Source organism: Dipodomys merriami, unplaced genomic scaffold, assembly GCF_024711535.1.
Source record: "Dipodomys merriami isolate MVZ:Mamm:240054 unplaced genomic scaffold, mDipMer1.0.p SCAF_17, whole genome shotgun sequence".
NCBI lineage: Eukaryota > Metazoa > Chordata > Mammalia > Rodentia > Heteromyidae > Dipodomys > Dipodomys merriami.
The window spans coordinates 23,102,288-23,114,758 of record NW_027203048.1 but is presented as its reverse complement, the minus strand read 5'-3'; the positions used below and the strand labels follow the sequence as shown (position 1 = coordinate 23,114,758).

Genomic DNA, 12,471 nt, shown 5'->3' with positions numbered 1-12,471 from the left:
CCCAGCCCTTAGAGAATCTTAAGAGTCAAAAGAAATCAATCTCCAGATCCATATTCAATAATACATAAATTTCTAATGTTACAATTCTAGTGTAACCTCATTCACAAAAAACTAACCAATCCTCAGGTCTACACATTGGGTCTACATGCCAGTCTAAATGTCAGTGGGAAAAATTTGTATTCCATTTGTTCACTCATCAATTCTATCTCCTTTAGTCCTAATCCCTCTTTACTTAATAGCCCTTTAAATATTTTATTTGATTATTTAGTAATATTTAAGAGATATTATTCTTTGCCCAGTGCTGGTGGCTCATGCCCATAATCCTAGCTACTCAGAAGCTGAGATCTGAGGATTGTGGTTCAAAGCCGTCCTAAACATAAGACTCTTATTGCCAATTAACCACCAAAAAAAAGTGAAGCTGTGGCTCAAGTGGTCAAGCAAAAGAATTCAAGGACAGCACTCAGGCCCTGAGTTCAAGCTCCAGAAAGCAAGGGAAAAAAAAGAGGGGGAGATGGGGGGGGGGAGAGAGAGAGAGAGAGAGAGAGAGAGAGAGAGAGAGAGAGAGAGAGAGAGAGAGAGAGAGAGAGAGAGAGAGAGAGAGAAAAGGAAGGAGAAAGGGAAGCAGGGAGGGAGGGAGGGAGAGAAAGAGAAAAAGAGAAAGAAAGGAGACAGACTCCTGAAGAAGTAAATGAATAAAAATAGGATTATTAGGGTGATCTTTAATCCAATATGACAAGCATCTTTATAAGAAGAGAAGACAATGAAATAAAAAGATAACCATGTTAAGAGGTAGCATAGGGTGGCAATCCAATAGGCCTCAGAAGAAACCCAACTTGACAATGATCTCTTAATCTCAAACTTCTAGCCCCTTAAACTGTGAAAATATAAACTTGTGTTGTTTGTAGTACTCGGTTTTGACAATCCTAGTAAACCAATACATATAATAAGCGAATAAACTGGGCGCCAATGGCGCCCTAGTCATTCCTAGCCATTCAGGATACTGAGATCTAAGGATCATGGTTTGAAGCTAGCCCAGGCAGGAAAGTTTGTAGGACACTGACCTCCAATTAATTACCAGAAAAGTGGAAGTGGTGCTGTGGCTCAAAATGGTGAAGTGCTAGCCTTGAGCCCAAAGACTCAGAGATAGCACTTAAGCCCAGAGTTCTATCTCCACAACACTCCTCCCCCTCAAAAAAAAAAAAAAAAACCTGTAAATTGTATTAACCCTTTCAGAGATAAAAGAGAGCTTTGTATTACTATCATAAAGATCCATTTCTCTGACAAAATTAGTAACTGAAATTGCAAAAATTATTTGCAAGATTTAGCTCAAAATTGTCACCATCCAAATAAACAAAATCACCAACCCAAAATCAACCCTTCCTCACAACTCAAAGATTCTACACTGCCTCTGGGTATGTAAAATTCTAAGAAAAGATCAGACTATTTACATTAGTATTATGGAAAACTACAATGAACACTGAGATAAGAAAAAGAACAAAGGGGCTGGGAAGGTGGCTCAGTGGTGGAGTGCTTGCCTTACATGCATGAGGCCCTGGGTTCGATTCCTCAGCACCACATAAGCAGAAAAAGCCAAAAGTGGGGCTGACGCTCAAGTGGTAGAGTGCTAGCCTTCAGCTGAAGAGCTGAGGGACAGCGCCCAGGCCCAACTTTTAGGCCCCATGACCGACCAAAAAAAAAAAAAAAAGAAAAGAAAAGAAAAAGAACAAAGTACTTCACATCTAAAAGGGAAAACAAAGCTATTAAGATTATCAATACTATACCAATGATCTCAAAACACTGCTTCCTAAATATAAAGGCAATGTAGTTTCTTCAAGAAAAAAATACCATAACTCTAACATGCGAAGATAACAAAAGTTAACATTTTAGTACCTATCCTTCAAGTCTTATTCTGTGTTCATACACACCTTTAATAAAGAACTGAGAATGCACTGTTCATACTGTTTTGCAAACTTCATTTTTCATAATGTATTATAATCTCTTGTAACATGATTTTAATGAATAACAAATAGTTTAATATATGACTCACTGTGCCACAAAACTTTACGATGGGTTTAACATTTTATCCAGCTTTGTACTAGTATATATATAGCTGCAATGAAAATGTTTATGGAAACATCATAAGCCCAATTTTGATTATTTCCTTAGGTTAAATTTCTAAAAGTAGAATTACTTTATGGCCTAATTTTAATATGAACATTTATATTCTCTCTCTTGCTCTTGCTCTGTCTCTCTCTTACTCTCACAGACAAACACACATGCACAAACATGTATGTGCATATACAATCCAAATGACATGTTGGAAATTAAATCTGAGGCAATATCAGAAAAAAGCTGCATACATTTTGCATAATGTCAACTATTCCTAAACACCAGAAACTAGGATAAGGTTAAGGGGTAGGGAAACATTGAACCTACTCCTAAACTAATTATAAAAATGGGAAACAATTGGGTGGGGGAGGAGGGGGGAGGCTGGGAAGGGAGGTGAAGGATAAACAAAGGAGGAGGCTGCAATGCTTGGTAAGAAAAGTATGCATTATCTTGCCCATGTAATTGTAACCCCTCTGTACAGTATGTTCACAAATAAAATAAAATAAAATAAAAATAAAAAGTCAGGGACAAAACATTGCACTGCAAAATAAAAATAACCTTGATTAAAAAAAAAAATGGGAAACAAGCTAGGGGCCAGTAGCTCATGCCTATAATCCTAGCTATTCAGGAGGCTGAGATCTGAGGACTGTAGTTCAAAGCCAGGCCAGGCAGGAAAGTTTCTGAGACTCTTATCTACAATTAATCACAGAAAAAACTGGAAGTGGGAAGGTAGCTCAGTGGTAGAGTGCTTGCCTTGCATATATAAGGCCCTGGGTTTGATTCCTCTGCACCACATAAGCAGAAAAAGCTAGAAGTGGCACTGTGTGTAGCTCAAGTGGTAGAGGGGTAGCCATAAGCCAAAGGAGCTCAGGGACAACACCAAGGCCCAGTTCAAGCCCCAGGTCTGGCCAAAAAAGAAAAAAAAAAAAAAGAAAAGAAAAGAAAAAAAGAAAGAAAAGAAAGAAAAAAATTAGAAACAATTATCTATGACATTATCAGGGTTGAGAAACCATAAAAGACAGTATCTCATGAGAGAATGTCAATGACCACTGTCCTCAATAGTATTAGTGCTAATTATAGGAAATCTGATACAAACGCAGTTTGGTAAAGATTCAATTTGATTACTTCAAGTTTTCTTTTGTTTGTCCCAAACATAAGGATTATTCTTTGTCCAATCAGTCAAATACTTTATTCAAGTGTCAACTCTATTAGATCCTGTCTACCCTTAATCTGTGGGCTATTTACCTATGGTCTGTCTAGATTCAGTAGTTAAATACAAATGCTTACAAGGAAGGGATTTTTTTCAAAGTGAATCCATATATCAGACTTAATGTCCTAGTAATTAATGTTGTCGGATAATAAAATTTTTGTCAAAATATCTTCAAGTATAAAAGTTCATTTCATCTTTCTCTCAAAGTCCAAAGCTTAAGAGTGCTTTTCACAACTTTAATTGCTAATAGATTATTCATTCTCCACATAGCCAATAATTTTTTTCCATAGCCACCTAAAGCAATTATTATAGAACTTAATGACCTGTGAATTTCTTCCAAAGAAATGGTCTGCAGAGCAAAGACTAAGAGACAGGTTATAAGAAGAGGTTCCGGGCTGGGAAGGTGGCTCAGTGGTAGAGCACTTGCCTTGCACGTATGAGGCCGTGGGTTTGATTCCTCAGCACCACATAAGTAGAAAAAAAAAAGCCGGAAGTGGCGCTGTGGCTCAAGTGGTAGAGTGCTAGCCTTGAGCTGAAGAGCTGAGGGACAGTGCCCAGGCCCAGAGTTCAGGTCCACGACCGGACCCCCCCCCCCCCAAAAAAAAAAGAAGAGATGCCTTTTTTTTAACAATTTTTTAAAAAAAGCTGACAAAGAAAAAAACTTGAAACTTAAATGTACCAAGACATTGAAACTACACGATGAAAGTAAATCAGAGCTAAATGTCACACCAAAATCCTAAAAGCAAAAATAGTTAAGTTAGACACCTCCATGTAGCAATAGATACTATGAAGAAAATGAAAAGGTAATACATAAAATGGAAGAAAATACTGGCATATATGTGATAATGTTAAGTATCCAGAACTATAAAATCAAATAATACATTCTTTCAAAATAACTGGTAGAAAACCAGGCATAAATGGCTCATGCCTATAATCCTAACTACTCAGAAGGCTGAGATCTGAGGATCAAGGTTTGAAGCCAACTCAGGCAGAAGAGTCCATGAGATGCTCATCTCCAATTAACCAGCAAAAAGCCAAAAGTGGAAGTATGGCTCAAGTAACAGAATATCAGCCTTAAGGAAAAAAGCTAAGGATAGCATTCAAGCCTTGAGTTCAAGCCCAAGAACTGGCATGGGTATATGCACCCATGCATGCTTACACATACACACACACATACACACACACACACTCTCTCTCTCTCTATCTCTCTATCTCTCTCTCTCTCTCTACCTGGCAGAAAGTATTTTGAATGTACCAAACAAAGAAATAAGTGTGAGTTGATGGATATATCACCTACCCCGATCAGGTTGTACAAAGTGTTCATTTTGGTGCATCCATATATGCATACAACATACTTTGAATATATATATATATATATATATATATATATATATATATGTTGTTGTTGTTGTTGTTGTTGTTGTTGCTACTGTTGTTGGTCATGGGGCCTGAACTCTGGGCCTGGGAGCTATGCTTCAGCTCTTCAGCTCAAGCCCCCATACAACGTACTTTGATCAAACTCACCCCTGCTACACTCTTCCTTATCCTTTCTCTCTGTCTCAAATCAATCTCAACAAACTTCATTGTACCCCTTTCACACATACACATAAAGTATTTTGACCATATTCGCCCAAATTTGATCTTTACTAGAAAATTAGGTATAAACAAAGAAGTGCAATTGATAGTAAAATGCTACAGAAGGACAAAGAAGAGCAGTTTTCAGAAAGAAAGTAAATAGATGGAACTTGCTTTGAAGCTTTTTAACAGCTGAAGACTTTTTTTCTATCTTACACATATTATAGGATATTAGAAGATGTTTTCTGCATGTAGTATAGGAGAATTAGAAAAATGTTCAAGGAACATTTCAATTTACTGAAACTTGAAGTATATTTATATGTAAATATATTAAGCTATACAAACAAGCATGGGTAGAACCTAAAATAAGATAGAAAAGTAGGGGCTGGGAAGGTGGCTCAATGGCAGAGTGCTTGCCTTGCATGCATGAGGCCCTGGGTTCAATTCCTCAGCATCATATAAGCAGAAAAAGCCAGAAGTGGTGCTGTGCCTCAAGTGGTAGAGCACTAGCCTTGAGCTGAAGAGCTGAAGAGATAGAAAAGTAAGTTATAATTATAATACAACTATATATCTGAACTGAGTTACATAAAAATATGACTCAATATATTAGAATATTCTGCACACACTGATATATTAAAGGTCCTGCAAAGTTTCTTTTAAAAGAATAAAATCTTTTAATAATCACTTCTTATTAATATAATGATAATGTTAAAGCTATGTTTTAAAATATAACTTCAAAATTCATATTTACTCAGTGGTTAGAATTGCCAGGTTAAAAAAACAGATACCTATAATATATAATACCTACAAGAAAACCTATCATTCAGCCAATTTCATAAGCATGTTATTTCTCATTACTAGTTTCTACTTACTATACACGTACAAGGCATATACTAAATTCTGTGGTGATAGTTTGATTTGCCTTTTCCTTTGCCTGGAGAAGCAATATATGATTTCATTGCAGTGTATTTACTGTATTAAAAAGATGCAATACAGCAAAAGCCACATTCTTGACTTCCTGCCCATTCTAAGCTCCTAGGACAAGCTGAAAGTCAAGTACCAGCATTCTAATTTAGCAATTACCATAGCAACAGTAGTCTTATTCAAAGAAAAGAGGACAGTTCAGGCCTCTCAGCTTTTGCTATATCTCTAAAACATATAAGCATTCATAAATGAATAACTCAGGCACTTGTGTGGTTCCACACATAATGCAAGCATTTTAAAACTTGCAGAATACATAAACTTCTGCCAGAGTGAAACTGAAAATATAGCATGTAGGGACAATATCTAGTATCAACACAGCAAGCTACACAATAAGAAATTTCAACTTATAAAGTAACAAGAGACAACTTTTAAGAAAGATTTTATTGGGGCTGGGAAGGTGGCTCAGTGGTAGAGTGCTTGCCTTGCAAGCCTGAGGCCCTGGGTTCGATTCCTCAGCACCATATAAGCAAAAAGAAAAAAAGCCGGAAGTGGCGCTGTGGCTCAAGTGGTAGAGCGCTAGCCTTGAGCTGAAGAGCTGAGGGACAGTGCCCAGGCCCAGAGTTCAGGCCCCACAACCGGACCCCAAAAACAAAAACAAAAACAAAAAAAAAAAAAAGAAAGATTTTATTATAAACATCTCCTGGCCTGCCTTAAGCTTTCTATATATCCATCTATCTAATAGCAGCAGTCTCTTCTATAAATTTCTAAGAAAAAAAAAAAAAAAAGGTAACCGGGCACCATAGCTCATGGCTTTAATCCTAACTACTCAGGCGGCTGAGATCTGAGGATCAGGGTTCAAAGCCATCCTGGGCAGAAAAGTCCATGAGACTCTGATCTACAATAAACCACTAGAAAACCGGAAGTGGCACTGTGGCTCAAGCAGTAGAGCACTCTCCTTGAAATGAAGAGCGCAGGGACAGTGCCCAGGCCCAGAGTTCAAGTGCCGCGACCAACAACAACAACAAAAAAAGGTGTTAGAAAAACAAAAAGACTTTGTGAAGAAATTAAGAGTCCTACTTTAATTTCCAAACAATTTTTTAAACAAAGAATTAATCATTCTCCCATATAAAGAAATGATAACAAATCTTGGGAATCTTATAATCAGACTTGTAATAAATGTACATTTCTTCTGAGAAGTCAGAGGGTGGGAAAGAATTTTTATTTTCTATTACCAGTGTTTTAAACTCAGAGCCTCACACTTGCTCAGCTTGTTTGTTCAATTGGTGCACTATTATTTGAGCCATACTTCCAGTCTGGCTTTTCGTTAATTGTTTTGGAGAGGAGTCTTATAGACTTTCTACTTGTTGGCTTCAAACCACAATCCTCCAAATTTCAGTCTCCTGACTAGTCAGATCTATAAGTATGAGATATGAGCAAGCACCCTGCCACATGGAGAATTCTTTATACTTTTAAGTATCATTATATCAGGCTAACAAATAATGGTCAAAACATTAAGTTAGGCTACTGCTTGTTTATCTTTTAACCATATAAATAAGATAAACTATGTACTCTGAATTCATAGACATCTAATTATTAACTTCCTCAGAGTATTTATTTTGAGTCTAAGAAAACTTTCTAACAATCAATGGGAACATTTAAGGTGAATAAAACTAACAACTAGTACGGATAAGTATTACTGTCCCTATGTGTCATTTCTGTTGGGATGTAGTAGGTTAGCTTAGGTGATAGGAACTGAGGAAGTTAAAATAGAGCTTTTAAGTATAGTGTCTGAGGAAACTATAACAACCCAATCCATGTTCAGCTCTTTATGAGGACACTCTCCCCCAAGATCTTGATGCCTTCTGCTTTGTGCCTTCTCATCTTGCCTATTTCTCATCTTGCCTTCCTCTCACCAAGAATGGTTTCTACCTTTTTCCAAAATTTGCAAATATTTACAGATCTAAATCTTTCCAAAAACTATTACTGCCTCTAAACTCCTAAGAAGAATGAAGTCTTCCAATCATTTGGAAATCATATGTATTACCTGGTAAGAGTTCTTGAATTGTCTGATTACCATTTCTGCTTATTTTTATTACTTAACTTTTCATAGATTTGAGCTCCCAAGATAGTGCATCATATATATTAGAAGGTGCAAATCATCATGCTTCCCAATCATTCCATACTTCTATATTTAATAAACACTGAAGGGACTGCTGTTGTGGCTTATGCCTATAATCTCAGCTAGTCAAAAGGCAGAGGTCCAGAGAATAGCAGCCTGAGGACAGACAGGAAAAAAAAGTTAACGAAATCCAATGTCAGTCAACAAGCCAGTTGTGGTCACACGGGCCTGTGATTCCAGCTATACACAGTAGGAGCATCATATACATAAGTAGGAGCATCATAGTCTAAGTCTAGACAAAAACATGAAATCATACCTGAACCATAAATAAATGAGGAACAGTTTGAGAGTATAGCTTAAGTGGTAGAGCACCTGTCTAGCAAGCACAAGGACTTCTGTGCAAAGCAGTGACAGTAGCCACATAATACTATACCCAGGTTTTCACTGGTTAAGACAAAGTCTCAAGAATGTTTTGCCCAGGCTGGCCTCAAACACCAATCTTCTTGATCTTTTGAGTAGTAGACTTATAAATATGATATACCAAGTCCAAATATAAATGTGTTTTTTTTAAATACAAGGTGTGGAATCAGACCTCCTGGACTTGACTGAACACAGGCATAATTACTATGTGCCCATTTATTTGACCTCAACCAATTAGTTAACATCTCTTTACTTCACTTTCCTCAATTTATTCTTTTCTTCTTCATTTTGTGTGTGTGTGTGTGTGTGGTACTGAGAGTTCAACTCAGGATCATGCACTTGCTAGGTAGTATTTGATCAATACCCTAGCACTTTTCCCTTTACTAATTTTTTGAATAGGGTCTTCTACTATGCTCAGGGCAGCATGGATCAGGACCCTCCTATTTGCATTTCTCATGGTAGTTAAGATGAGAGAGGTATGCCACAATATCCAGTTACCAACTGAAATGGGGTCTTGTATTTATGCCCAGGCTAGTCTCAAATGGTGAGCTCTGATCTTTGATCTCTGTGTCTTAAGTAGCTAAAACTGCAAGCATGAGCCACAGAAGCATGGCCTTTATTTCCCTCATTTATGAAATAAGAATGACAACAATATTTTCTTTATAATAATACAATGATGTGTGGATTTAACACATGAATATAGGGAAAACCATTTATAACAATGCTATCACATAATTGGCATAAACCTTCAGTCATTATTAATACTGTATGTCTGGGATTTTTTTTTAATCCTTTCTAAGCTCATGTTCTAAACTAGAATTACAGTTAAGTGTTGTTACTTTTGCCCAATAAATGTGGAAGTACAGTAACTAAAACGCTAAAGGAGAAAAAAATCTGGCAGCTATTTTAGCAAAATTTTAGCTCAGTTACTTGTCTTGTCTGCATAACCTGGAATTCATATTTGGATAGGCATTCTTAAATTTATTCTTTCAAAAATGACGGTATTACAAAGACCCATGCTGTTAGAAAGAAGTATCCATTTTTTTCTAAAGCCTGGACTCCAGAAAATAATATATCAAGATCATCCCCACTGGGTGGATAATCGGGCCTTCCTTGGAAAAATCTCAAGAACAGATTTCAGGCCACAGCGCCAGTGGTTCACAACTGTAATACTAGCTACTCAGGAGGCTGAGATCTGAGGATCACAGTTCAAAGCCAGCCCAGGCAGGAAAGTCTGTGAGACTCTTATGTCCAATAATCCACTAGAAAACTGAAAGTGGCGCTGTGGCTCAAGAGGTAGAGTGCTCGCCTTGAGCTGAAGAGCTGAGGGACAACACCTAAGCCCAGAGGTTAGGCCCCATGACCAAAAAAATAAAAAAGAAAGAAAGAAAGAAAAAGTAATAGATTTCATATTCACCCTCATCAACCTTAAAGCTATCAGGAAATTAATCTTGTTCCAATTTAAACTTACTATTTTTTAAATCTAATCTCTGAAGACTTCTACTAGATCACTCTTTTTCCTTCTTTTTAATTTTGTTTAATTGTGTTTACTATTTCCTATAGTTACTATGAAATAAAATACATCAAAACACTTAGCTCTGTACCTGGTGCCTAGGAAGGATTTAATGTACTTTTCTTTCGTTCCTGAGGACTAAATGGAATTTAGTCCATGAGAGTGGAAGGCAATTGAAATGTTTTATTTAAAACTTTGTACAAATGTATAGCAAGTTCAAAAGCCCCACATTTGTCTCTCTTACTTGGTGTTTTCAATAAAACAAGAAAGGAACGAGACCCTAATTGTTCTTCCCTGCCTATCCTAGTAAATTCTATACAAATCCCAAATTTTTAGCTAATGCAAGACCTTCTAAAACATATATTTAAAACTAAAACAGTTTAAGAAATATATGCTATATACATCCTTTGCACAAAAAAAAAACTTTTTCTTAAAATTATTCCTAGCCTCCCCACAGTCTTAAATCAGTCACACTTATACTTGAGATGCTTTTTGCTCTTCTTTCAGTTATATAAATGTGCCCCTCCTTCTCTTTCAAAATGTGAAATCCTGTTGGAAAAAGGCCAATTTTAGAAGGATGAAATGAGTACAGTATTATTACAACATGCTAGAATATAACAGTGAGAGAAAATTAATTCAGTAAAAACGAGTATCTTGCTACTTTAGTTTGCAACTCTCTTGTCTTTCTTCTAACAAAATTAATGTCAGAATAGTGTGTTCTTCTCACAGTATCAGTGTTCAGTTGAATTTTTTTCCTTCCTTTCTATTTTTCAAGTTCTAAGCCTGAAAATGACAAAACATGAATGGTAAAATACCAAAGCTTGATTTTTTTCAGATAACTACTGCTTGAAAAGTAGTTTTGAAAAATTCTGCTTTCATTTTCAGCCTTCTTTGTATCCAGAAGAACTTGGCTTTTTATCATAATCTAATGCTATGAGAGAACAGCTCAAGTTAGCCTCAAAATCTGCCATATTCCTAAGTATTTCTTTTCTGTAGTCTGATCATACTCAGTTAAACCAAGAAACACAAAGTTGCAACACCTAAGCTCTTAACTTTAAGACCTGAAAATTCAACAGAAAGGATAATGGTTATTGGTTATTTTTCATCTAAGGTAAATTTTGTAACTAAAACCTTGGTTACCTTAAGACTATACTGTATTCAGGATAGAAGACACTTGCATATTGGACCCATGTGCCAGCTTCCTCTTCAGTTTCCCTCTTTTTGGCTTCTGTTACTGAAAACAGATTAAATGATTCAAATCTTCTTACAGATACATGTCGAAGGCAATCATCCAGCTGTTTCTGCTTCAGAACCTTTGGAATAAAAATCAAACATTGTGATCATAGTACATAAGCCTGTTGGAAGTTAACTGTTCAAAATGTAAGTGCTGGGCTGGGAAGGTGGCTCAGTGGTAGAGCACTTGCCTTGCATGCTCAAGGCCCTGGGTTCGATTCCTCAGCACCACATAAGAAAAAGCAGGAAGTGGTGCTATGGCTCAAGTGGTAGAGCACTAGCCTTGAGCTGAAGAGCTGAGGGACAGCGCCCAGGCCCAGAGTTCAGGCCCCACGACCGCCTCCCCCCAAAAAAAAAGAAAAAAAAAAGTGAATTCCAAAATGTAAGTGCTAAGGAAACATTCACTCCCAAAAATGGTAAATTGGGTAATTCAACCAACCTCCTACTAAATACAAGATACACACGATGTTTGGAAGAACAAGGAACATAATAAAAATTTACCAATCTAGTATCTTAAAAAGAAGATAAATGAGATAGACACCAGTGGCTCTTGCCTGAAGTCCTAGCTACTCAGGAGACCGAGATTTGAGGATCTCAGTCCGAAGCCAGTCCATGCAAGAAAGTCCCCAAGACTCTCTCTCCAATAAACTCAAGTGGTAGAACACTAGCCTTGAGCAAAAGAAGTTCAGGGACAGATCCCAGAATTCAAGCACCAGAACCAGGGGTAAAAAGGAGATGAAGGTAGAAAGGTAAACACAGCTTTTATGACCAATTTTCGCCAAAGAATAGTTGCCAGTTCCAGAAAAAAATGAACTGAGGGGCTGGGAATGTGGCTCAGAGATAGAGCGCTTGCCTTGCATGCCTGAGGCCCTGGGTTCGATTCCTCAGCACCACATAAGCAAAAAGAAAAAACCCGGAAGTGGCACTGTGGCTCAAGTGGTAGAGCGTTAGCCTTGAGCTGAAGAGCTGAGGGACAGCACCCAGGCCCAGAGTTCAGGCCCCACAACTGGGCCCAAAAAAAAAAAAAAAAAGAAAGAACTGGGAAGATGAACACCTTTGCCCATGAAGTAGAATCAGAAACTAGAAGGTGCAAGTTAAATTTCAAAAGAATTAGAATGGTCTTTTTAATTGAGGATCAGAAACTACTTCCTTTTGAAAATGTCATGAAAAAAAATGTTTGAAAGCCTTTTCCAAAGCAGGGTCTTGTTATCTGTCAAATACTACGCAATAGAGCTTATTATAGAAACTTTTCTAAAGTCTAAAAACATATTTTCTAATAATTAAATTAATAATGTCAAAGTAATGGCACCATAAGTCATCAGTATAAAACACTGAATTGTCACATAATCTTAGAAAAGACTTTTATAA

The 12,471-nt window shown here is 37.0% G+C and overlaps 1 protein-coding gene across 3 annotated transcripts in view; it reads right to left on the bottom strand.

The window, feature by feature from the left end:
• Positions 1-12,471, bottom strand: part of Camkmt (calmodulin-lysine N-methyltransferase) — a 349,458-nt gene that overhangs the window by 325,105 nt on the left and 11,882 nt on the right. For all 3 annotated transcript variants that reach the window (XM_070025509.1, XM_070025510.1, XM_070025508.1), the window contains exon 2: positions 11,011-11,183. In XM_070025509.1, the coding sequence (XP_069881610.1) occupies positions 11,011-11,183 (173 nt within the window). The remainder of the gene's footprint in view (positions 1-11,010; positions 11,184-12,471) is intronic.